This window comes from Salminus brasiliensis, chromosome 5 (assembly GCF_030463535.1).
Source record: "Salminus brasiliensis chromosome 5, fSalBra1.hap2, whole genome shotgun sequence".
Taxonomy (NCBI): Eukaryota; Metazoa; Chordata; class Actinopteri; order Characiformes; family Bryconidae; genus Salminus; species Salminus brasiliensis.
In genome coordinates, this window is record NC_132882.1 from 5,818,911 (window position 1) to 5,845,178 (window position 26,268).

The following is a 26,268-nucleotide window of genomic DNA, read 5'->3' on the forward strand; positions in this document are numbered from 1 at the left end:
ATGGCAGTCTGTGTGTGTGTGTGTGTGTGAGGGTGAAAATACCCCTCAAACCCTGCAGCTACAGTTAATGTTAATGTACCTTAACACACATACATTTCCTCATTTAGCAAAACCAATAAATAGCCTCACTAGCCTATATGACCCAATCAGCTCCTTTCAGCTCAACCTACAACTTAGGCCTACTTGAACCCCCACCCCCCCCCACCCCCCCTCCGCCTCAGCCACGACTTCATAATTACGGTGGATACCCATGAAGACCCCAATGTCTTCTTTTTATCTTTTAAATATGGTCACTTTAACATTTGGATCAGATGTTTTCAAGATAAATAATAGCACACATTCAACCTGGTGTGTCCAAACCTTTGACGGATACCGTATGGCATTTTACAGTTAAAGGTCAACTGACCTGACAACTGGAAAGTGCTTTCACTTAAGAAAGTTCAAGTCTCAGATCCTATTCCAGTCAAAAGTAAATGAATTCGACCTTTATGTAAACTTGAAAAATGACCACAGCATGAACACTGTTGGATTTAGCACGGCATCAGTGGTGACCAAAAGCCTTGCAGAGGTACTCAGTTCAGTCCAAAACCAGCCTACAGGCATATGGTCCAGTTTTGCAGGTTTATTTGTGTCAGTCGTGCTCTGATCTGTACTAAAGTGACGAGCTCACTAGTGAAATTAAGGGATAATGTTCAGAGTTTGGGTCAGAAACCTGCTAATGTTGAGGCTCTTTGAGGCTCTTTGATGGTCTGAGTCGAATGCCACTGGATATGATCTGGATTTAGATCTAGACTGAGACTAATCCTAGACTAAAAAGCATTTCGGATGGTATTCATCATTGGCACTGCAATTTCATCCAAGACTAGGCTTCATGTATTTCTGAAAAACAGACCACTAGATGGTTTAGCTGTAAAGCAGAACTCTACTAAATACAAAGCACAGTCAGGAGAAACTCATTTTGGAGATGCGTGTTTTTCATTGGACAGTGATGATAGTTTGCTTAATAGTGGCTAAAAAAGTGGAAGTGCCTCCATTCAAACACTGGTTCGGCCAAAAAGCAGGACTTTCAGATGACTTTAACCCTCTCTTATCCATTGCCTTCTTGACAATAGACTCAATGTGATTGTCGCCCACATGTCAATCCAATCTAAAAAGATGTGGGTGGGCTGCAGGCCCACATTGGCCAGTGTAAATTGGAGCTTTCAAGGAATCTGCTGTGTTTACTTTCACTCATAAATGATGCTTCATGCTGCCTTTATTGTTGGATGCACTGTGGTGTCTACTGAACTTTGCAAAATGATCATTGGCAAGGCAGTGCAGGCATCTGCAGACCTTGAACCCAACAAAACAGCTCAGAAGGTCATGAAAGTCATGAAAACTGTCCAGCAGCTGCTGACAAATACAGAACTGAAAGTGCGTTTGCTGATATTGATATGGTAAACAGAAACAAGGAAGATGTAGTTGATGTTTCTGAGCTAAACTGGGCCTTATTTCTGTTTCTTTCAGAGCCTGGGGGCTGAAGGCACAGAGCCCAATCTGCCCTCCAAGTCCAGCTCTTCCTCCATACAGGAAATGTCCAACTTCTCCATCGGCTTCACGGATCTGAACGGTAAACAGTGCTGGAACATGATTCTACACACTACAGTGCTTTGTTCCTCCCTCACAGCCATTCCTGCCAGACATTTAACCTGTACTGGGAGGCCCTGTTCATCTAGTGTATCACTTTTCTTGGGAAGTACGACATTAATTAGCCATAAAATTGCACAACATGATGATGGAATGCAGGCCAAGTGACGCACAAACATTGGTGTGCTTGTAAGGGCGAGTGTTCTCCCGGAGCGTATCTGGCTACTGTTCTGACGCCAGCTACGGTCAGATTAGCATCGACCATACATGGCTAGTTACAGTGAGCTAACTTGTTGGAGCTAATGAGAGAGGCTTTACTTTTACTTTAATGGGTGAATAAGGCTGGGTGAGACCTCAAGATATCTAATAGTCAAGTCAGATTTATTTGTATAGCTTTTTACAACTGTTGTCGTCACAAAGCAGCTGTACATAAATAGTGATTAATAAAAGACAGAGACAAAGAAGAAAGAAGAAAATAACGTAAGACATGAAGGATCAAAGACCCCCAGTGAGCCCCAACGGCAACAGTGGCAAGGAGAACCTCCCTCAGAGCCGGAGGAAGAAACCTTGGGAGGAACCAAAACTCACAAGGGGGACCCGACCCATCCTCCTCTGGTCAGAACTATTTAAACATTAATGATAAAAATGACCAAACCAGGTATAACAGATAGTTAAAAATGGCTTGAACATGGTCACTAAACAGGTAGCAGTGGTAGGCGGGTGTGCCGCTGGTCTGCTATGGGTGGTGGTGGGTGGGGGGCCTGCTGGTTGGACCGGTAGGTGGCAGCTGGTTTGACAAAGGTAGAGGGGACCTCAGCGGGCAATCTTCCAGCAGGTCAGGCCGGGTGGCCTGAAAAAACCCACAAGATTATACACCGATTAGCCACAACATTAGTACCACTGACAATTAAAGTGAAAAACAGTGGGTGGACATCTGCCAAGGGGTTGGATATATTAGTGGATATATGAGCCGCTTTGATATAAAGCAAACTCTGACGGCCAGACGATGACTGGGTCAGAACATCTTGTGGGTTTTGTGGGTTCTGGTATGCAGTGGTCAGCACCTACCAAAAGTGGTTTGAGAAAGGACAACCCGTGAACCAGAGACAGGGTCACGGGCACCAAATTGATGCAATCTTTGGAGGCTACCCCAACCTCTCAACCAGACACCACAGGATACCTTCCGAGGTCTTGTGGAGTCCATGCCTCAAATCATCAGATCTGTTGTGGTGGTATAAGGGGGGGCCTACTCAATATTAAGCAGATGGTACTAATATTATGGCTGATCATTGTATCGTAAGTTTTAGGTGAACATCAGCCTTCTCTTCTCTTCTCAGCATCCCTAAACGAACTGGAGGACAATGACCTGGATGCTTTAATGGCTGATCTAGTGGCTGACCTGAGCGCTACGGAAGAGATGTTTGCAGCAGAGAGAGGAGATGTAAAAGAACCCAGACCACCCACGGCTGTAACAGTTCCGGCAGCTCACTTTGCCTCTGCTGCCCCCGTTGCCCCACCTACTCATTCCTCTCATGCCCATCACGTTTCTCCTGCTGCCCCACCGCCCTCCAAGCCTAAGAATGAATTACCCTCTTGCCCCGCTGCTGGTAACGCCCCAAGTCTGTCTTTCTCCACTGCTAACACTTCACTACCACCTCCGCCTTCAGTAAACACCAAACTATGTACGGTAAGTGACTTTCTAAGTCACGCACACATTTAGACATGCTGGTCCTAGATAACACCTCCACCATGGGTCACAGTTTACCAGTGTGCTAAATATGGGGTAGATACTATCACAAATAGACGACAAATAGTCTGATAAGTTTATTATAATGGCTTTAGTGTTGATAGCAACTCGACACTAATTTAGCATCGTGTTAAATGCTTGTTGATAGAATGGACCTTGCATTTGGAATACAGACTCCTTCCTCTATCTAATAAATGCCATACACAACATCTCCAACTTCCTCTGTTGATTAGACATCAAATATAAACCTCAATCTTATCATATCAGCACTTCGCCAATTCCCCTTTGCTCACTTCAAGTTCTTCACATTTGAATGGTCTCAATACTGTAAAAATATAAAACCAGGCCAACTTAAAATGATACAGTAACTGATTGCAGAGTCAAAAGTTCTGCTAACTCACATTTTTTACTTCTGCATCTCAATTCGGTCAACAATACACACTTGAGCTTTTGAGTTGAGCCTCAAAAACGTTGGTAAATGATCTGCAGCTGAAACTGATTAAATACTGTGGAAGATGGTCAGTTTGTAGCTCCTCCCCCTCAAGCTGTTTACTGTTTATTCCCATCTACAGGTTGGAACTCCCCCTGTTACACAGGTGGGAGGCCTTCCTATTCTCAGACTCCTGACCATGGAGGACTGTGGTGTTGTTGGGATTCAAACGTATGATCTCCTGAGACTCTTAACTAGAAGGCGCTTAGACAGTTACACCACCGTAGAGCTGTGAAGTCATGTACATGTCGGTGTCTAAAAAAACAGAAAGGTATTTCACTCAGAGCTGTTTTATGTAGTGTAATTTCATAGCTCTAGACCGGCCCTACGGTCTAACTGCTGTGCAACGAGTGCAAGGAGATGATACGTTCAGATTCCAGCCAGGGCTCAGAGCTCAGTTGTAGAAAGCCCACCAGTCTGGGAAGGTCATGTGATAGGGACGTTTTTACTTACAGATGGGAATAAACAGTAAACAGATAGAGGGGGCGGAGCCACAGACTAAACATTTTGCACAATGTTTAATAAGTTTCAGCTTCAGCTCATTAACTAACGACTTCAAGGCTCAACCTAATGTGTATAGTGGACCAAACTGAGATGCAGAAATAAGAAATGTGACTAAACTAAGTTGATTAAACGCTTGATTCCACTATTTTAATCAGTTGCTCTCAGGCTTCAAACAGTAGATCATGGGTGCTCCTTTACAAATAAGACTAGACATCCATCCCTGCTATAGAACATACAGTACACACCATATCACCCTGAGAGCCAGATGTGGTCTTACAACCAGCCTGGCAGACCAGCCTATAATAAAAGCTAGGCAGTCTGTAGCACATGTGAGCTGACAGTGACCTTTGATGTCCTCAGGAGGACGCAGAAGCCCAGATGAAAGCAGAGAAGATTAAACTCGCCCTGGAAAAGCTGAAAGAGGCCAAAGTGAAGAAGGTGAGCATTGGATCTAATCTCCTTTAAGTTGCTGACAGAACATTTCATTCAAAACTCTTAACTGGTTTACGCTGGCCTGGTGCTGGTTGACCAGCATACCAGTATTCAAAATACAACCGGTGGTGGTTTACGCTGGCCTGGTGCTGGTTGACCAGCATAATAATGTTTAAAATACAACCAATGCTGGTTTATTCTGGTCTAGTGATGGTTAACCAGCATACCAGTGTTCAAAAACTGGTTAGTGCTGGTTTACACTGGTCTGGAGATGGTTGATCAGCATAGCAGTATTCAAAAAACAACCAGTGCTGGTTTATTCTGGTCTGGAGATGGTTGACCACCGTACCAGTATTCAAAATACAATCAGTGCTGGTTTATGCTGGTTTACGCTGATCTGGTTGACCAGCATAATAATGTAACACACCCAATGTTGGTTTATGCTGATCTGGAGATGGTTGACCACCATACCATGTTCAAAATACAACCAGAGCTGGTTTGTGCTAGTTAACACTGGTCTGGAGATGGTTGACCACCATACCGTGTTCAAAATACAACCCAATGCTGGTTACCACTGATCTGCTGCTGGTTGACCAGCATAATAATGTTTAAAACACAGCCAATGCTGGTTTATGCTGGTCTGAAGATGGTACCAGAGTTTAGAACTGGTCTATGCTGGTTTATGCTGGTCTAGTGATGGTTAACCAGCATAACAGTGTTCAAAACATAGGCAGTGTTGGTTTATGCATGTTTACATTGGTCTGATGCTGGTTAACCAGCATACCGGTGTTAAAAACACAACCAATTCTGTTTTTTCTGGAGTTATGTAATAACTAAATGTTTGGGAGAAGGACCACACCCAAACTCCTCCTCTCCATTACTACCCACTATAAAACCACTCCTCTTCCCTCTTCTTCTCGTGACGAAGGTTCACACTCCACCACTGCTCATGCTCCTCCTGATGGTCCAATTATGCTCAACCTCTGCCTGGGGTCCCATGGGGTCCCATCAGCTCAAAGCCCCCCAGTTCTCCTTCCTTGGTCTGCACTTCGCAAACAAAGAAATTGTTCACACAATATAAAGAGCAGTTGCTATGCTAAAATGATAATATATATATATATAGAATTTACAACAACAATAACACGGTGGACTGTAACACAGGCTAATCATGCTTACTAGCTTTCATTCATTGCTAGCAGCTTTAGCATTTTTGGGTAATATAGTCTTGAAAATATCTTCCAGAGGATTTATATCACTAAAAACAACAACAACGAAAACAAAACAGAAAAAATGTGTGGAATTGAAAGAACTGAAAGAACATCATGGGGCAGGTATGCTAATGCAATCATGCTAGCTACTTCTTCCACACTAGCTTCCAGTCATTGCTAGCACAGAAAGACTAGTATATGTAACCTTCCCAGAGGTTATTTTACAGTTGCTACACAACTAACGGTACATAATGGGGCAGGTATGCTAATGCAATCATGCTACCTTTTCCACACTAGCTTCCATTCACTGTTAGCGGCCTTCCAGTCAATCTCCAGGGTCATTTATATCGTATTACTCAGAGGACTGTAAGTATAAACACCCCATAATGATTCATGTTTTGGTAGAGCACACTCGTCTTTGTCTGAAAGCCATTAATCAAAAGAACTGATGTGTGCTGTCATCCGGTCTGCCCAAGGATGGTGATATACCACATGTACGTTTCCTCCACACCCCCGAAACTGGGAGGTATGGGGTGGAAACTGTTTACATGTGTGGCTGTGCTGTGCAGCGTGGGGTCGGTTGGGGGAGGATGGGGCAACTAGAGAGAGGATAACGAAACAAATGCTGAACATCACACTGAAACTTTCTCTCGTAGGGTTGTAGTTGTCAGTCAGCCTTTATTTTACTCGGAAGTACTTTGAGGGTGAAGCCTTATTTCCGGTGGAGCCGAGCATTTACAACAAACGAGGCCAGAAAGAGGAAAAATATCTAATAATAACGAATCAGCTTCAACTAAAATCAATGATGGTAGACGAACAAATAATTAAAAAATATATTAACAGAAAATCGCTGAAAATTAAAAGACCAAAAGATTTAAAGAGCATCAAAAGCTTTACAGGAATCCAGTAACAGGACAGAAGACCAACAAATCAACAAATAAAAAAAAAACACGAAGACCCCCAATCAGCCGGGTGGATGGTGGTTCAAAATGGGGATCCATCCTCCTCAACCATAAAGACTGTTCTACTGCTCAGGTGTAAAACAGAATCATAATATCATAATATAATAATCATAATAATCATAATATAGTAAAACTAATATAATCAGGCTAGAGATGGTAAGAGTACTGAACGTAATGATGGTTAATGGTGGTAATAATCATAATAATAATAGTGGCAGATAGCTATGAGTCCATGTAAACTTTAATAATAGTCGGTAGGCAGATTAGCATTAGCAGGAGGGTGGGCAGCTGGTCTGACGCTGGTAGCAATGGAGCCCAGCGGTCTGTCTTCCATCAGGTTAGGCCGGACAAGTAGGCAGTCATTGAATTAGGTGTGATTGGATCAGTGGAGTTTGGAGAAATGAGAGTATAAAAAAGTAGGATTTAATAAGTAAGACAGAATAATTAAATAAATAAGAAATATAAATAAATTAATCATAATTAAATAAGTTCAAATCAGAACAGAAGTAACCATTGCTGTAAAGAAACTTTTCTAAACTGAATTTAAATATGCAGACTCTGCTGTGATTAGGCTACTTTTTGCAAAAGCTAGCGGTTCTGCATGATGACTTTGCAAAGCTTTCATTAGCATGACTATTTTTGGTACGAAAAATTATGATAAGTGTAATAAATTTTATTTATAATTAATTTTATAATTTAATAAACTTAGTAAACTTAAAAAGTGCATTTCCTGAAGGTTGCTAGGCTATTACTAGGTGGTTGCTCGGGTGCTGCTTAGTGGTTGCTAGGCAGTTGCTATGGTATTAATGGTTAAAAGGTAGTTACAAGGTGGTCTCTATGGTGTTTCAGCTGACTGCTATGGTGTTGTTAGGTGGCCACTCACTATGGTGTTGGTAGGCAGTTGGTAAGCTGTTGCTAGATGGTTACTCTTGTATCTCAGGTGGTTGGTATGGTGTTGCTTGGTGGTTGCTATGGCACTGGTAGATGGTTAGAATGATGTTGCTAAATGGTTACTATTGTATCTCAGGTGGTTGTTTTGGTGTTGCCAGGTGGTTTCAGTGGAGTTGATTAGTGGTTTTTAGGGTGTTGCTTAGGCATTTGCTATAATATCCCTGGTGGTTGCAAAGTAGTTACCGGGTGGTCTCTATGGCATTGCAGGTGGTTGCTATGTGGTCACTTTGGTGTTGGTAGGCAGTTGGTATGATGCTGCTAGATGGTTACTGTTGTATCCTATGTGGTTGCTATGTTGTTGCCAGGTGGTTGCTATGGAGTTGCTTAGTGGTTTTTAGGGTGTTGATAGGTGGTTGCTATTGTATTGCTAATTGGTTGCTGTAGGTAACTGCTATGCCATGCAATGCACAAGCATAGTAAAGGTAATACTAGATAACGGAGGGTCTGTGTGTCTTCATGAAAAGCAATTATTGGGATGTCTTATATGTAATTGATGAAGAACACAGGGTTCATAGAGGGTCAAACATCAATGGGAAAGCAACGTCTGTGTCAGTGAGCTCTTGTTCCCCGTCAAACAGAACAAATCGATGCTTATCTGATAGTCTGATAATAGAGTCACAGCAGTAGTGTTGAGATTAGCACCAAACGAACATCTCAGTTGGTTTTGTGGTGCGGCCTGGCTATTCTCAGAGGTGATGTCAGAGACTTCCTGAAACTAACCAAGGTGAAAGCAGATTTCTGCAGTAACGGCTCTTCTCTGAAGTTTCTACAGAAGCTTCTGGTCAAGTATATGGCCTGTATATGAATGGCATGCTTTGTCCAGTGAGAGGAACTGAGCTTTTTCTCCAGCACTGTCCAAATCCACAGGAGTTTGGTTTTGTGGCCCATTGATACCAGGGCAACTCTCACTGTGATTTTAAATATTTTGGTGAAACTCTTTAAGTTCATGGCTGCTCATGAAGGGAAGCACAGAAACACCATCACCAGGACAGCTGTCAGACCCTGAATTGTATTTGTGTGTAGAAGTCACATACACTATATGGACAAAAGTATTGGGACACCTGCTCATTCATCACTTCTTCTGAAATCAAGGGTATTAAAAAGAGTTGATCCTGCTTTTGATGGAGTAACTGTCTCTACTGTCCAGGGGAGAAGACTTTCTACTAGATTTTGAAGGAGTATTGCTGTGAGGATTTGATTGCATTCAGCAACAAGAGCATTAGCGAGGTCAGGATGTTGGATGATCACCACCCCACCTCAGTTGTACTGCTCCACAAATCAATGCTGGGGGGCTTTATACTCCTCTAGCCCACGCCTGGCATATTGTGTGCATCTATCACTTGGTGGATGTAAAGGACAAAGTACAGCCTCCATTTATGCTATATTTATATTACTCTCATTTACGTTTCCGGCATTTAGCTGACACTCTTATCCAGAACGACTTACAAAGTTACTCATATTACAGAAGTGTAGTGTTAGGAGTCTTGCCCAAGGACTTCCCAGACCGGGAATCGATCAAACCCCAGTCTCCTACATGGTGTGGTAGCTCACTGGTGTTATCCGTTGCACCACACCAACCACTCTCTCTTCTTATTACTCTTAAGTGATGTTGGCCGGCACTCTACGACCTTGATGGTGGACGAGAGACAGACGGTATCACTCTTAAGTGATGTTGGCCGACATAGTATTCAGCCACAGTGCTTCCTCTTAGCTGCCTGGCAATGCCACATCAGCAGCAGTCCGAAAAGAGGCAGTGGATGGCTTTCTTGATCGGAGGGAGCATTGCTAGTGTTGGGAGGAGCTATGTATGGGTGCTATTTTCTTCTCGCTCCAGCTCAAGCATTTCCACTAAATAGGTGACAGTGAGTAATGCCTGCTGATACTGATAGAGGACGTGACCTCTGAATCATGGCATTTGCTTCTTATGTACATTAAAGCTTATATATTATCCTAACTTTAAGTGGATGAAACGGGAAGATCACCATGCCAACATGATCCTGAATTTGTATTCATCGTTTTGCTGGAGGGTTTGGATGGGTTTAGCTGAATTACTTGCAGATAAGGGAAGAAGCAAGCTTGGCCCCGACCTTCACCATCTGTAAAGTTTCATGTAAGCGCTGCTGCGGCGGTCCAGTGTTTATATGAGCAGTGTGTGATGTGAGTGCTGTTTGCTGTGGTCAGTTGATAGTGAAGGTGGAGATAACGGACGGCAGCTCGAAGACCTTGATGGTGGACGAGAGACAGACGGTGAGAGATGTGATGGACAACCTGTTTGAGAAAACACACTGCGATGGAAATGTGGACTGGTGCCTGTGCGAAACCAACCCGGAGCTGCAGACAGGTGAGACTCACACACACATTTGTTTTTATATCCTGTCAGGATGTGGTGTACCAGGTCATCATCTATATATATATAATATATATATAGTCATACACTCATCAAGTACTTGATTAGGAACAACAGCCGGAAACTGGGTAGGGCCTCTTTTTGCTCTTGCGATTCTGGTCCAGGTTGACGCGATTCCATCAAGTCCTGCAGATGTTTCAGAAGCACCTTCTTGCTCTGAATCATTCCAAAGATGTTCTTTTGGATTCAGATCTGACTGGTAAGGCCACTGAAGAACACTGGACTCGCTGTCACATTCACAAAACCAGTTCATAAGACTTTAGTAGTGAAGTAGCCGTTAGAAGATGGGTAAACTGTGGTCAAGAGGGGAAGCATATGGTCAGCAACCATACTCAAGTCTAATCTGCGCCAAGAAAAGTTTCCCCACACCATTAATCCACCTCCACCACCAGCCTGGACTGGTTGGACTCATGGATTCATGCTGTTAGATGTCAATTCTGACCCTACCGTCGAGCCTCAGCAGAATTCATCAGATCAGGCTACGTTTCTCCAGTCTTCAGCTGTCCAGTGTTGGTGAGCCTGTGCCTCAGCACTGCAGCCTCAGCTTTCTGGTCTTGGCTGACAGAAGTGAAACCAGGTGTGGTGTTCGGCTGTTGTAGCTCATCCTCCTCGTGGTTGGATGTGTTGTACATTCTTTGATGCTTTTCTGCTCACCATTAATGAACTGTAGCCTTTTTGTCAGCTCCAACCAGCCTGGTCATTATCTGTTGACCTCTCTGATTAACAAGGGGTTGCAGAACTGCTGCTAACTGCTGCTTGGCTAAAAAGCCCAGGAGCTCAAAGCAGCCCTTCTGACACCAACAATCATGACACACTCAAAATCACTATGATTATTCCTCATTGTGATGGTTGATGTGAACATTACCTGAAGCTGCTGACCATTATATGACCCCTATCTGCACTTCTGCCACACAATCAGCTGATACAATTGAATAGGGGTATAGGTGTACAAATATTTATATATATATATATAAATAAGTAGACTATTCAGACCCTAACCATAAACCTAACCTAACCTCACTTAACACACACACATGCTGGTGTGTATAAACACACTCTCTCACACACACACACACAATCAAAATATTAACCAAATTGGACAAGTATTAAAGTACAATGATTAAAAAAATGAAATCATGACAAATATTAATGCCCCATGTGTTGGCACCCCATGGCCTAGTTTAAGCCTCCTGGCTGAGGCAGTCTGGTTTTACTTAATATCTACTGGAACTTGATGGAGTCTATGAGACCATGTCTCTAAACATGTTGTCCAGAGTCTTCAGCAAAAAAACAGCAACAACAACAACAACAACAAACCCAGCCCCAGAACATCTCACATTAACCACTATACTCCACAGTGGGTATGGGGTACTTTTCTGCACGGCTATCTTGGTGTCTAAGGCAAACCCACATCTAGCGTTTGTTGCCAAACAGCGCTATTGTGGTCTCATCTGACCAAAGAACACAGTCCCACTGAAAGTTCTAGTATCATCGGGTGAAGTAGGCGCTCAAGTTTGTTTATTTCTTGACAGAAGCTTTCTTTTGGCCTCCCTCACAAACAACCTGTGGTTTTGTAGGTGGTGTCTGGTTGTAGCTTGAGAGACGTTCTGACCTCAAGATCTAACTAAAGTCTGTGCTTCTCCAGCTGTGGTCAGTGTAGACATATGGTATGTCCTCTTTCAGCAGCTCAACTAATGTTGCACATCACTGCTGTATTTTCTGGTCTTTCTCACAGTGATGAATGGGTGTTTAGGATGAGGTGGGGTGATGATCAGCCAACATCCTGACCTTACTAACGCTCTTGTCGCTGAATGCAATCAGATCATCACAGCAGTGCACCTCCAGAATCTAGTAGAAAGCCTTCTTCCCTGAACAGTGGAGACACTTACTCCAACAAAAGCTGGATAAACTCTTTTTAAATGCACGCGATTTAGGAAGAAACAGTAAATGCGGAGACGTCCCAATACTTTTGGCCATATAGTGTATCTTGTTTACAGTATAGAAACTATAATTTTCTGAAGCCCATGGACATTTCATGGGTGCAAGACTTTACATTTTGACTGAATGACTGCAACAACACAATCCTAACAGCAAAGGTAAGCTGGCTGTAATCAAGGAAACCTGCATTTAGCATAAGAATGTTCACTTACATTCAGTAACATTCAGCAAAATTTTTAAAATATTGAAGAGATGTAGGCTGTAATAATGATGAAAGTATTAAAGTACAGTCCTAAAGTAAGCCAGAAATATTGTTCAACCCATATAAATATACAAACAAGAGCAAGTCATCATCATGAAACAAACTAATGCCTGACATAGTCCTAAAGTAAAGCTACTTTAGTCTGCTACTTTAGAAGACCAGCATAACACAACACACTCCATGGCTCAAAACGTGCAAAAGTCATGTACTAAGTCTCTTAATTAATCATAGGTGTGTTTTGGGCATAACGTACAATAAACCAATCAGTGTGTCTCTGGCCTTTCCCTATAAGAGCCTATAAGTGGTCAACTTTTAAAAGCTAATTTAGATTTTAGAAATATTTTTACACATATAAGATATTTTTCAATCACTGAACTTCAAACAACTATTAGATTATTATTTATAATATTTATAAACATCAAAAGATCAGTAAAAAGAGCAGTAAAAATGTTTATACAGCCAATTTCACTCATATTTCCCAGGGCTGCCAACATCTCTGGAGGGCACTGTACAGGTGGGCCAAAAAACAGACACACCCATCACCTACACCCACACCCAGACCCACTCACACTCCCACACCCGCCCACTCATACCCCCAGACCACAAATACCCATCTACACTCATCCATATCCCCAATACCTCCATCAAACCCACCCCTCCCCCAACACACACATACACACACCCAGACCCACAAACTCATCCACATCCCCCAAAACCTCCATCCCCACACACATACACATACACACACACACACAGAGATGTCAGCACACACTTCCGCAACGGTTTGTGGTTGTGCTGGGATTTGGTAAAGGTGAGGGAGTTTGTTTTACTGGCCTGATGACAGCATGACTGAACACACACACATACACACACACACACACACACACACACAAAAGTGCCACCTGGCTTTAATTTACTGTATTGGACACTGTTGGCTAATTTCTCTGCCATAAGCAAATGTGTGTTTATGATCTAGATCCCTTCTTTTCCTTCCAGCTGCTCTGCCATTATCCCTTCATGTGTTTACCATCTGTTTACGCAGCTCTGGCCGCCATTAGGTTTTAGTCGATAGGGCCCTCATGATAATACAATGCCTTTTGGTCCCACTTTTTGTTGAATGTCTCTAATAATTGTGTAGTTACACATTAACAGACATGTAATAACAGTGTAACTACTGGTGAGTTATTAACTGCTACAGAAGCATTACAGAGGTATAGCGTATGTAATTATACACAACAGCTTTAGTACATCTCAGCAGTAGGAACAGGAAAATCAGCAGTTATACACATGTGATTAGCCTCATCTTATAACACGTATATAATTGATGCACATGAAAAGATACAAATGCTGCTTTATATTAAGTGTCTGTAATAACTGTGTAATTACACATTAATAATACCCACAACAACAATGTTGTTCCAGATGCGTTAGAGCTGTACAGCTTACATGTGTAAATACATGTGTATCAATTTCAGCTTTGATGAATGTAATAACATGGAATTAAAATGTATCCCAGTAGTTGTAAAACCACATTCTCTATTATGTGGTTATAAATGTGTAATAAGATGTGGCTAATTGTACTAGCATGATCTGCTGCTGCTACTATTGAGATACTTGAGATGTTGAGATGTGTATTAGGGGTGTAACGATACGTGTGTTTGTAGAAAACTGTCACAGCATAGATGTCACGGGTCGGGGCAAGCACACTGTTAAAACAAGAAGATCCTTGGGTAGCTTTTGGTGGTTCCTCACTTTGAAACTGGGGGAAGTGCTTTAAGGTACTTTCAAAAGAAGGCTTCTAGGAGAAAAGGGTTTGTTGAAGGTTCCTCAAAGCACCTTAAAAGGTTCCTTCACAGTTTCAAACTGAGGAACTGCCAAAAGTTCCTTTAAAAGATCTAATACTTTAAACTGTGTGCTAATGCATGTGTTATTAAGCCCCTATGTAGGATAGGTGCAAGTATTTGTCTCTGTACTATGTACAGCTAAATATTTCTTTGGGCCTTATGGGGTCTTGCTTAAGGACCCAACAGTGGCAGCTTGCCGATCCCGGGTAGCGAACCCACAACCCTGTCATCAATAGCCCGGAGCTCAACCGTTGAACCACCACTGCTGGTTCAATGGTTTTCGTAGCCACACTAAAGATAAAAATAAAGGTGCTACTTAGGGTTTTTTGAGTGATGCCACTGAAGAACCATTTTTGGTTCTATAAAGAACCATTTTTATAAAAGAGATATACATGAAGAACCCTTTTTTTCAAATTGTTCTCCCAATTTAATTCTGCCAATTCCCACCTGTACTTATCTCTCCCAGCTATCAATGCTCTATACACTAGGAAAGAAAGGACTCCATCAGATACATGTGAGCCAGACACAGCCTCTTTTCCATTGCAGCCAGGCAGCCGACACTGTGCTCTATCTGACTCCGGCCGCTGATGGCAAAGTGGCATGGCTTAGGATTCAAACACGTGACCCCCCATCCCCCCTTAGACTGCTGAGCCACTCGAAGCCCTGAGAAACCCTTTTAAAGGTTTAAAGAAGTCATATAAAGGTTCTTTACCAATTGAAAGGTTCTTCATACCTACAGCTCTTTTACAAAAATGGTTCTTTATGGAACCAACAATGGTTCTTTTATAGAACCCCTTTGTAGCACCATTATTTTTATGAGTGCATCGAGGCGGCGCTGTTGAGTGATATCTCTAACATCTCTTAGAGTGAAGTGGATTTGCCCACACACATCGACTGGGCTTCTTCCTGTGGAGACAGACGGCTCTTCACTGCTTTGTTTGCATGCATGTGCGCACCATACACACGGCCATATGCCGAAAAATCCTAACTGCGTTCACTCAGGCAAGCTCACGTCCCACCAAAGACCACCGGCAGCCTCAGTCAAACCCGGTTTAATCGATGCATGTGGCCTTTCATTCAGAAACTAAAATCCTGAAGGCATTTTAACACACGCATTAGCTACCGCAGCACTGGGGTGGGCTGACAGACAACAAAGGCTTGCAGGCTTATAAAGACCTGCTGTCACTATGCCAAGTTTTATTAGGCTGTGTTATGGATGTTACCAAGTTAATTATTGGTGTAAATTCACCAGATTTACACAAAGAAACTGCTTAATTAATTAGGCTATGGAGTATTTTGTGATGTTTACTAGCACCATAAACCAATCACACACTTTCCTCTAGCTATGGGCACTTACTACAGTTCTTTTCATGACTCGCCGAGGCTGCAAACTGATTCTATGAGCCAAATATAAGGTGCCTCAAATGGTTCTTTGAACAATGCCATGAAGAATCACTTTTCGTTCCATGCATCCATAAAAAATACATTAAAACATTTATAAAAAATACATAAAAATACATGAAAATACATAAAGAAGCCTCATTTTCAAAGGTTGTTTACCCATTTCAAGGTTCTTCACTCTCACATCTCTATTATCAAACATGGCTCTTTACGGAGCCAAAAGTGGTTCTTCTAGAGCGTCGTTCAAACAACTACTTAAAGCATCTTCATTTATAACAGTGCAGCTAAAAGCAGCAGCAACAGTCTTGTGCAAGCCTGGACTTCCGTACTTTGAGGCGAGTGCTATTGTTGTTTCCTTAAAGCCCTGGACAGTGACCCAAGTTTGACCCCTCTTCACAGAACGCGGCTTTGAAGACCATGAGAACCTGGTGGAACCTCTGTCAGCGTGGACACGAGACAGCGAGAACAAAGTTCTGTTTCAGGAGAGGAAAGACAAGTACGAAGTTTTCAAAAACCCACAGGTACGTTTCTCTGGATCTCTTGATCTCCTACAAGATGCTTGACTCTCTACCCCCCGATTTACCTGTAAAGAACGAATGTCTACCTCATCAGGTCTGTAAGGCAGTGGTCCAGATTTGCTTAAACTATTGGCTACGCTGCCTTAAAACTCACTGTAGGTATGAAAATGAAGACGTTTGTATCAAACCATGGGGCCGTCACTGCCCACATACTTCTATGTGTCCTTTAAGTGGAAGGTTTCTGATCACAACAAACATGGCGACGGTGGAGGAGGCCGTCATAATGTACTACCACAAAGGTGTTCCATCCGTATCCGTATGCTTTCAGATAATGTGCACAAATATGGACGAAATGAATGCAGATTACGGACAGAAGGCATGAATGAGCCTTTCACAGCTCAGATAGTTCACCAAATATAAAAAAATATACAAGTAAATATAAAATAAGTACCATAAAAGTTAAATATACACAAACACAGACAATAACTCTGTTAATATACAGAATTTTATTCATGTAAAAATCGTGTATGGCCCCCTGTGCAAACCCCCTATTCACTCTTCTGTACAAACTGTCATTTTTATTTAGTTAACCTGAGTCATTTTGCTTCCCCAGTCTAAAAGCAGTGCAGTGTCATTAGTGTTATCTGGAGCAGTTGGGGGTTTTCAGTGCCTTTCTTAAGGCCACAATCAGAAAAACCCGTTCAATGCTGGGATTTGAACCCACAACCTTCCGTTTTTTTGATTCCCCTGACTTATCACTGAACTACTGGCTCATTTACCCATTTATTCATCTGAATTTTACAAATTCAACCAGTGGTGGTTCTAGCTTGAATGGCACCCTGGATGAACCCTGGGTGAGGTGGCTGGTTTGCATGTATCGGATGAGACGAGGCCTTACCCTCCTAGTGTCAGGAGAATTGACAGTGCTAGTGGGAGCTTTGATTGGGTGGGTTAACTGGCAGTACCAAATGAGAAAAAAAAAATTTAAAAGGGAAATTCAACAAATGCATTTAAAAATACAATAAAATATAATTCATATCTGCCATATTTGCTATATATATCTTTATCTTACATTACCATCTTTTTCCTCTGTATTTGTGCTTGTCGTTATCTACAGCTGATGAGATACTGTACTTCTTAGTCTCAGTAAACACACCACATTCGCTGCAAAGAGAGCTTCCATTTTTCTTGGCTGCTCCTCTGTTTTTCTACAGCTATCGTTCCATTTTTCTTGCTCTCTGCCATGTGGTCGATATCTTTGTTTTCCAATAATTATGAAGCTCTTGGATAAAGACTGTGGCCCACATGTTCGCCCTGCAAAGGCTGAGAAACAAAGGATTCAGCAGTGTTTATTATCATAACATAGACCTTCGTAATCTTTGATTATTAATTCTTCTGGGCTGTCAGCAGCCGCAGACCTGCATGTAGGAGGCTGTGGAGGAAGGGGTGGAAAAAGTGACGGAGCGTTCATTTTGCACATGAGGGTGATTCTATGTGCTGTAAGACTGACCGGCCTGATAAGACTGGGAGGAGTTATAAGAGTAACACTGACCGAAATGACCAAACACTGGAGCAAGTTATCAGTGGGGTTGTCATGGTGCCAAAACATACTATAGCCAAATATTAGAAACACCTGAAATTGCCTGAACACGTGCTTATTTAACCACATGAAAACATATGATTTAAACATCTGGACATTTGAACAATTTCAAGGGATGAAGGATGGAACTAATCACATCCAGCTGAAGAAATCTTTGGTAGATATTTAATTTTTTTGTGAGGACAAATGTTAGGACACCCAGGACCCTAGTATAGCGATCTTTAGGCGAGCCGTCAACTGTGCACCGTGCAGCTTGATTTAGGGGGCGTGTCGGTGTGTCTTTGCTATGGTAACGACGGAAAAAGTTCGCCTTGTGCGGCTCAAAACGCAAAAAAGTCATGTACCAAGTCTCTTATTAAATCATGGGTGTGTTTTTTTTGGGCGTAACGTGCAGTAATAAACCAGCGTGTCTCTTGCTGACCCCTTTAAGAGCCAGGTGCGGTCTGACTGACCTTGGCGGGTTGCTATTTCAGGGGTATAAAGCGTGGGGGGGGGGGGTGTACGAGCGTCGGGCTGCACGTGCCTGTGTTGACAATTCACTGCCAAGATAGCAACGAACGTCTGACTGTTGACGAATGTCTGTCTAGGCTGTTTTCAGTCAGTGGAGCTCCTGCTGTGTTTCCGCTGCCAAGATACACAACAATACTCCAGAAAGTGACCTGAACACCCCTCATCTCGAGACCACCACGCGTATATTCAGCGTAGATATATTCACAAGCAGTGTAGCTATGTAAACGACACAGGCAGAAGGCGGGGGAATAGACTGTTGGCAAGGTGTAAGATAGCAATGAGCTTCACGACGCGTCTTGCGGAGGGTGTAAGTTGGGCCCACAATGTAGGTTCTCCTTTGGCTAAAACAACCACTACCAGTCTCTGACATCGAGAGCGTATTTCCCACTCCTCCATGCAGAATTCTTTCAGCTGTGTGACGTTTCAGCTTCAGTTTTTTGAACAGATGGTCTCACATTTCCCTTGAGTGCCCTCTGATACAATAAAGGATTCCTGGTGTATTCTATGTTGGAGAGCTCTATAGGTCCTGCTGCAGAAAAGCAGCTCCTAACCATGACATCTCCACCTCCATGCTTCACAGTTGGTACACTGAGGTGACATCATGTTGATTAATGCTTTTCTCTGTAGAACTTCTATATGTGGAAGAAGGATAAGAAGTCACTTTCGGACATGAAAGACAAAGATAAGGAGCTACTTCTGGAGGTACGTGGACTTTCCCTTCATATCGCTCCTGTAAGAAGGACAGACGTTCTGTTATTGACAGCAGGAGGTTAAAGGAATGCTTTGATGTTAATATTGCTGAACCTGAATTGGAGCTAATGAGCTGTTAGCATTGCTTACATGCCTGATAAGACTGGAATCCAAGTCTTCCTTTAATAGTCTTGTTTGCTCAACAACTGTCCATTGTCAACAAAATCAGTCATTAAATTTAACATGTGTACACAATATGGACAGAAATATTGGGACACCTGCTTATGCATTTATTCCTCTGAAGTCAGTGGCATTAACAAGAGTGCATCCTGCCTCTGTTGGAGAAACTGTCTCTACTATCCAGGGTAGAAGGCTTTCTACTAAATTTTGGAGGGATATTGCTGTGAGGATTTGATTGCATTCAATGACAAAAGTGTGAGGGAGGTCAGGATGTTGAATGATCACCACCCCACCTCATCTCCAACTCCCCAACTCTTTCCAAAAGTACTGGATGGAGCTCCACCATCCATCATTCCAGAGAACACACTTCCTACACTGCTCCTTAGCTCAGTGCTGGGGGGCTTTATACCCCTCTAGCCCATGCCTGGCATTATTAGGCAGCATGGTGCCAATAGGTTTATGTCTACCTGCTCCAGAAAGTCCTACTCTATTGGCTTCACATCTGTGTCAGTAACAGGTGCAATTTAAAGTAGCTGAATGCATTCATTAATAGGGGTGTCCACAAACATTTGGACATCCATAATATATGATTTAAAGCAAAACCAAAAAAATACTTGTGGTATAAGTGCATTAAGTGTTTTCCAGCTTCCAACTCTTAAACACTTGCTTATACTGAGACCTCCCCTTGACTGTGATTGGTCACAGAAACCTGATGCAATGAGTTAAATCAGCTACCAAAACAAGGCCACAAAAATGGCCCAAATGGCCATTGAACAATGGCATAGAAGAACCATTTTTGGTTCCATGGATCCGTGGGGAGTCTACAGCAGTTAAACTCGGCCCAGTCACTCTCATTAAGAGTCATAAGGAGTGTTTCAGCCCAGCCTGCCTTTGGAACGAGGCACAGTAGAGAACAGCCAATCACAGCTCTTGAAAAAGGGTCTTATAAAAATAAAGTCTGACTGATTTTGTACATAAACCCCCACTAACATTATGACTGGACGTCGGGATCTCTAGGTACAAAAGGAAACATGCAGAAAGAGCATGATAGGCAGTTTCATGGTTCAAAATTTTATAGTCATCAAGACTACAAGGCAAATATAGACACTTTGCTTGCTATCCAAACCCACCAGTGAAGCTAGACTAGATAGAAGCTAGATAGAGTTTTCTATGTAATGCTGATGATGGTAAAGTAGTGGTAAATCGTAAAAAAGGCGTTTTCTTTGGGGACTATTTTGCCTTACAACGCCCAGTATGTCCATATATCCCTCCGCCATGAATGCATTTTAGACCGAAGTCTTCTCAAAACTAGGGTCAAACAGTTGCTCAGTCATTGGGTGGTGTTTTCATAACCATTAAACCTAATAACGTTTGTGAGGGAGCTTTTAGGGACCTTGAACTTTCCAGACGTCTGATTCCATTTACCAATTTCTCTAAAATGGAGCAATTCACCCCAAACCCACTCTGAATGACCCTTGTTTACATCCTATTTAATTCTGTTAAACACTATTGAACTCCCTTTAATAGTTTTAATTGTACTACTTCTGCATGCATCATGATATAAGGGGTCTAATAGTCCGAGGCCCTAGTCCGAGCTGCATAACTGGTTTCAGTATTGCTTATCTGAAGATGCTTTCAGATCACGATTAGGTTGGTATTACTTGCTATAAACAGACTGATCTAACCTCCATGTGTCCTCTGTTGTGTAGGAGAACTTCTGCGGGACGTCTGTAATCGTTCCTGACCTGGAGGGGGTGCTGTACCTGAAGGAGGAGGGAAAAAAGGCCTGGAAACAGCGCTACTTCCTGCTGCGGGCCTCTGGAATGTATTACTTACCCAAGGGGAAGACCAAGGTCAGCATGCCAGAGAGGACAGAGAACGTGTACCACACTCACTCACATAGACTCTATCCTCTCTCTATCCTCACATATGCACACATACACACGCACACAAAGCCTAGATATGGAGCCCAGCGTGAGTCTCTGTGTTCAGTCCAGCATAAATTCAGTAGTAATCACCTCTGAGAGGCGTGAAAAAAGGCTCAAATCTGGCCCAGTTTCAGGGTAAACTGAATGACCAGGATTGTGTGCTCTGGTCCGGCCTCCCACTTTAGCCTTCTAAAAATACAGCCTACCCTCAGACACACCACAGGCCTGCTATAATCACTTACATCTTTCATTCTTTCATCGTATGGAAACAGATCTTACAAACGCACCATTCTGTGTTTCTAAATCATTGTTTCTCCGTGATGTTGATCTCTTCCTCTCTGTGCCGTTGCATACTAATGTTTCTTTAAATGAATCCCCAGCTTGTTGATCTGCCTGCCTCTGTTTTCTCTCTCTCTATGCCCTCTCCACCCCGTCCCCCTCCACCTCCACAGTCATCCCGGGACATGGTGTGCCTGGTGCAGTTTGACAACATGAATGTTTACTACTGCAAAGAGTACAAAACCAAGTACAAAGCTCCTACTGACTTCTGCTTCATGCTCAAGGTGGGTGTACTGCTCTGAACTGTTGATAGGGAGGCCTGGAGAGTATTTTTCTAGGCCACCCCTCCTTTCAAGACACCCCTCATCCCCCATCTAGTGACACTAGACTGCAAAATATTTAAAAAAGCTTATGTAAATGACTTATTAAGATCCATTAATACATACGGCATCTTTCACCCACTGTGATCCGGCTGTTTTCAAGCTGAAATATACATATAAAAATATAAAAATATATTGTACAGGGCTAGGCAGGTAACGCTAGCTGAGGTAACCTGGCTTTAGCATTTAGCATACCAAAAGACTGGCTGCCTGCCTTTCTCTGTGTAAATTTGTAGTCACATGATCTACTATGGCTTTCTGTGTCTCAATATGGCTTTAATTTAAGTGCTCGAAGTGCACGTGCCCCCATTCTGAACAATGGGTCGAATTCGAATACGGGTTCAACCTTCAAATACAGGATGTTCAACCTTCCTAACTCAGCTAGTTTAATCTACCTTTCCCTTTAAATTAACACAGGGGGTCCGGCCGCTACGGCTGCCGGTGTTACAGGCCCTCGTCCGAGCTGCATAACTGGTGTCAGTGTTGATTATTTGAAGACTAATTATGTAGCATCATGATTAGGTTGATGTTACTTGACCAAACTCTGGGCTCCCATCACTAAAACAGACTGGTCTCTTCGGTAGGCCTAACCTCCATGTGTTCTCTGTAATTCACTTGGGCGTCTCCTAATTATGATTTTATCACATCTCCTAAAATTCTGAAGCAATGGCTGCAGTAGGATATGCAGTAGGATATGTAGGAGTACACCCAGCCTCAGGATCAGCAGCTCTCTAGCCCTCTCTCAGCACGTTTAAAAATGATGATGATGACCGTGCTGAGGCACGGGCAGGGAAAAAAGCAGCCAGTCTGAGGCTTTTCTGCTTTAAATGACCAATAGAGGCATTAACATTCAAATGGTCGCCACCCACTGCTACATAATAGAGGAAAAATCCTCATTATTTACTCATCAATTAAGGAGGAGCTTCAGATGCAGCGGAACTGAATTTTCTACCACTAGGGGGCGCACTAGCCAGGTCTGGCACAGCAAAAATGTAATTTATCAGCATAAAGTTTTGTAAGAGTTTTACAGGAGCTTTAAAGCGCCCATATGATGTAAACGCATTTACATACTATACTTATTCAGCCTACAGCAGTGTAGTCCCGCCCATTCACATTGAAGTGATGAGGGGTGTTGTTCCTGCGTTCAGTCTGTAGCACATTTATTGGAGAGGAAGACGTGGGAAAGGCGTTGTTGGGTTCCTGGCTGTCAGTAAGCAATTGTGGGATGGTTGGTGTACTGGGCAACAAACTCACCTTCCTAGTGTCAGGATAGGGTTTGATTCCACAGCCCGGTAAGCACACCACACTACACCAGTAAGAGTTATTAGGCAAGACTCCAGGGGGTACATTCTCCTACCTGTGTAACATAGATAGATGGCTTTAACCTTGCTATTGCTGAGTACAAGTACAAGGCAATCAAATGCAGTACCAATATCAAGTAACATCTGGACTAAACTGGAAACCAGTAGACTAATTACTTACTAAAATGCGAAATCTGGAGTGACCGCCATCTCCAAGAAGAGCGTCAGCTAAATGCTGTAAATGTAAAAGAATGAATTACCGTCACCTTTCCTAGGATCCACATATTCACCCTAGACTAATACTTGTATAACAAGCCACAACACAGGACACCCAATTAGAACAGGGGCAACTTAAGGCCTATGTATATTTTCAGCCAATCAGAGCTCACGAGAGTTTTTCAAATTTAAACCCACTTTTTCTGAGCTTACAAGCTTGTCTGCTCTCTACAGATTTACTTTGGCAGTAGCGCTCCAGTACTGTAGGTGGCGCTATGGCATTTTATGGTTTTTCCATGGTATTTCCATGTCTTTAGCACCATCCAATCAGATGCTTCGTTGCATGGTGTTTGGACCGCCCTCACTAATTTTAGGGGCATCACGTGCCTGATGGGAGGGGAGAGTACGTAAGGGGGTCCAAGCTGGGGAGAAAATGGGTGAAAAATCGGATACAATTAATGTAATAAAAAAAATAATAATGGGCAAATACTTTTTCACAGCACAGTAAATCAGTCTCAAAGGCAGGGTAACAAATATAGCCTGTTGGACTGTAGAGGGTCATGTAAAATGAAGCGACGGTATGAATTTATACAAGCTAATTGGACAGTATGGACCCTTAAATACCCTTCAGTGTAAAATTAAAGCTTACTGGTAATTAATGCAACACGCTTTCATATAACATACCGTTTTTGGGCTCGCAGACGGAGAGCATACATCTGTGCTCTGTTAAAGTTGGTTAAGGTCAGCTGGTTGTGGGTGTCTGAGTAGAGTTCCTGCCATTGCTTTATTTAGCCTGTACTGGTTTGCAATTGAGAACTAGAGATGCTGACTGATCTAAATTAAAGAGTTTTTAAGGACGTGAAAGTTTCTGCAGTTTTCTTTTCTTTCTAAACGATGCCTGAGGCCAGATTCGACCCAAGTTAGACGCAAAAGCCAAATACTTAGATCTTGCAAGAGGCAGTAGACTTCATGGGCCCCATATCAGTCTATAAAAGTTGGACTGTGTGAATACTATTAAAGCTTCAAAGCGTCTGCAAAAACAACCCGTTTTTGTGATGTCCAAATGTTTGTGGACACCCTTCCTAATGGGAGTATTTGTTACTTTAAGTTGCGCCCATTGCTGACACAGCTTGTCTAGCTTCTGTAGAGACTGTATTTCCAATAGAATAGGACTCTCTGCAGGAGCAGATAAATGCCAGGCGTGGGCTAGAGGGGTATAAAGCTCCCCAGCATTGAGCTGTGGAGCAGTGGAAGAACTCTGTGTTCTCTGGAATGATGGATGGTGGAGCTCCATCCAATACTCTGGGATAAGTTGGGGATAAAGTAAGGTGGTGATCATCCAACATTCTGACCTCACTAGCGCTCTTGACGCTGAATGCAATCAAATCCTCACAAAATCTAGTTGAGTAAAAGCAGGACACACTTTTTTAAAACCTTGATTTTGAAAGGAACAATACATAAGTAGGTGTCCCAATACTTTTGTCCATATAGTGTGTATGTATATGTATGTATATCCACCTATATTCCCTTTACAGCAGGTCAGCTCTGCCCTTTCATGGTGAAGTTATAAGGCCTATGTATGTGTGCATGTATGCATGTATGTGTGTCTGCCTGGATTGCTTTTTGAATGAAGCTTTGCAGCCAATGAGAACAGAGCTCATTAACATACCTCAGTCTTAAAGGCACAGCCTTTTAATTCTAAGTTCAGGTTCATTTCTATATCACTTTAAAACAACAGATGTTTCTACAAACAGCTTTAAAGCTTTACAGGCTGGTAAATGGAGATGTTTTAGTGCAGAAACCCACACAGACATTAGAACTGGACCTCAGGACAGACCTGAAATACAGGGCAAACATCATATCTGGGCCCTTTAAACACTTTCACTAAGGCACTGAACATTAGACCAGCTGTTTCCAGGTCAGGCCTACATGTCTTCATTTCAGACACTTAATAAGAGCACTTTCCAGTCCTCTGTAATGACCTGAAGAACTGGCTTTGTAGAGGAACGTCCAGCTGTCGGGCTGTAGCTGAAACAGAGCCGTTATTTACGCACCACATGCTAAATCTGTTCCATCCTGCAGCTGTTCAGCAGTAACGCAGGCTGTAGGTACAGCGTACTAATCCTGGGCCACTAATTGCAGTTTGTGAAATGATTATTTCAAGGTGTGCGTGTCTCCTTCACGCCCTTTGCCCTAACATACTGTAATTACCAAAATGACTGCCTCCCAAGATGAAGACCAACCTGAACCTCCAGCAGCACTGCCATGTGTTTGTCCCAGATGTGGGTAGGGCGTGTTAACGGGGACACGGCACCTTGTTTCGGAAATCCAGCTCACAACACCACAAGCTGTGGCATCCTTCCTAACGGGAGCCGTTTGCTCATATTTTATGGCAAATTTCTACATTGCCCTCTGCTGGTTCTGCTCTGTAACTGCACGTTAGCATACTGGCACATACTGCTAACAACATGGTTTACAGTTTTTGCAAACCTCAGGGCCCGGAGTGCGTCAAAAGTAAAAGGAAAAGGGGGGAAAAAGCCGACCGGGTTATCTGTATCTTTAGTACAGATGAGGGTGATGAGAAAAGCTGAACATGCTGACTAATTAACCACAGCTTCCTTTGTCCAGTCCAGTTCTCAGCAAAGAGCACTGGCAGCATAACTGCAAATTAATATTCAGCAGTTTTTGCAAATCAGCCCAAAATGTGAAAGGAATAGTTTGGTGAAACTGACATTTAGGAGAAATTGGCAAAATTTAGAAGACAGAACTGGATACAGAAGTACAGGCTAAATTTAGGCCTCTAGATATCTACTAGGCCACTCCGGTTTTAGCTATGCTAATGTACTTTAGTCCGTGTGTGTAACAGTGAGACATACAGTACAGTGTGTAAAGGT

At 42.7% G+C, this 26,268-nt stretch overlaps 1 protein-coding gene across 1 annotated transcript in view; it reads left to right on the top strand.

Moving 5' to 3' along the window:
• apbb1ip (amyloid beta (A4) precursor protein-binding, family B, member 1 interacting protein) overlaps positions 1 to 26,268 on the top strand; it is a 49,268-nt gene that overhangs the window by 18,978 nt on the left and 4,022 nt on the right. The window contains exons 3-10 of the mRNA XM_072679298.1: positions 1,507 to 1,609; positions 2,964 to 3,313; positions 4,728 to 4,805; positions 10,102 to 10,261; positions 16,172 to 16,293; positions 19,028 to 19,102; positions 20,980 to 21,123; positions 21,651 to 21,761. Coding sequence (XP_072535399.1) covers positions 1,507 to 1,609; positions 2,964 to 3,313; positions 4,728 to 4,805; positions 10,102 to 10,261; positions 16,172 to 16,293; positions 19,028 to 19,102; positions 20,980 to 21,123; positions 21,651 to 21,761 — 1,143 coding nt within the window. The remainder of the gene's footprint in view (positions 1 to 1,506; positions 1,610 to 2,963; positions 3,314 to 4,727; positions 4,806 to 10,101; positions 10,262 to 16,171; positions 16,294 to 19,027; positions 19,103 to 20,979; positions 21,124 to 21,650; positions 21,762 to 26,268) is intronic.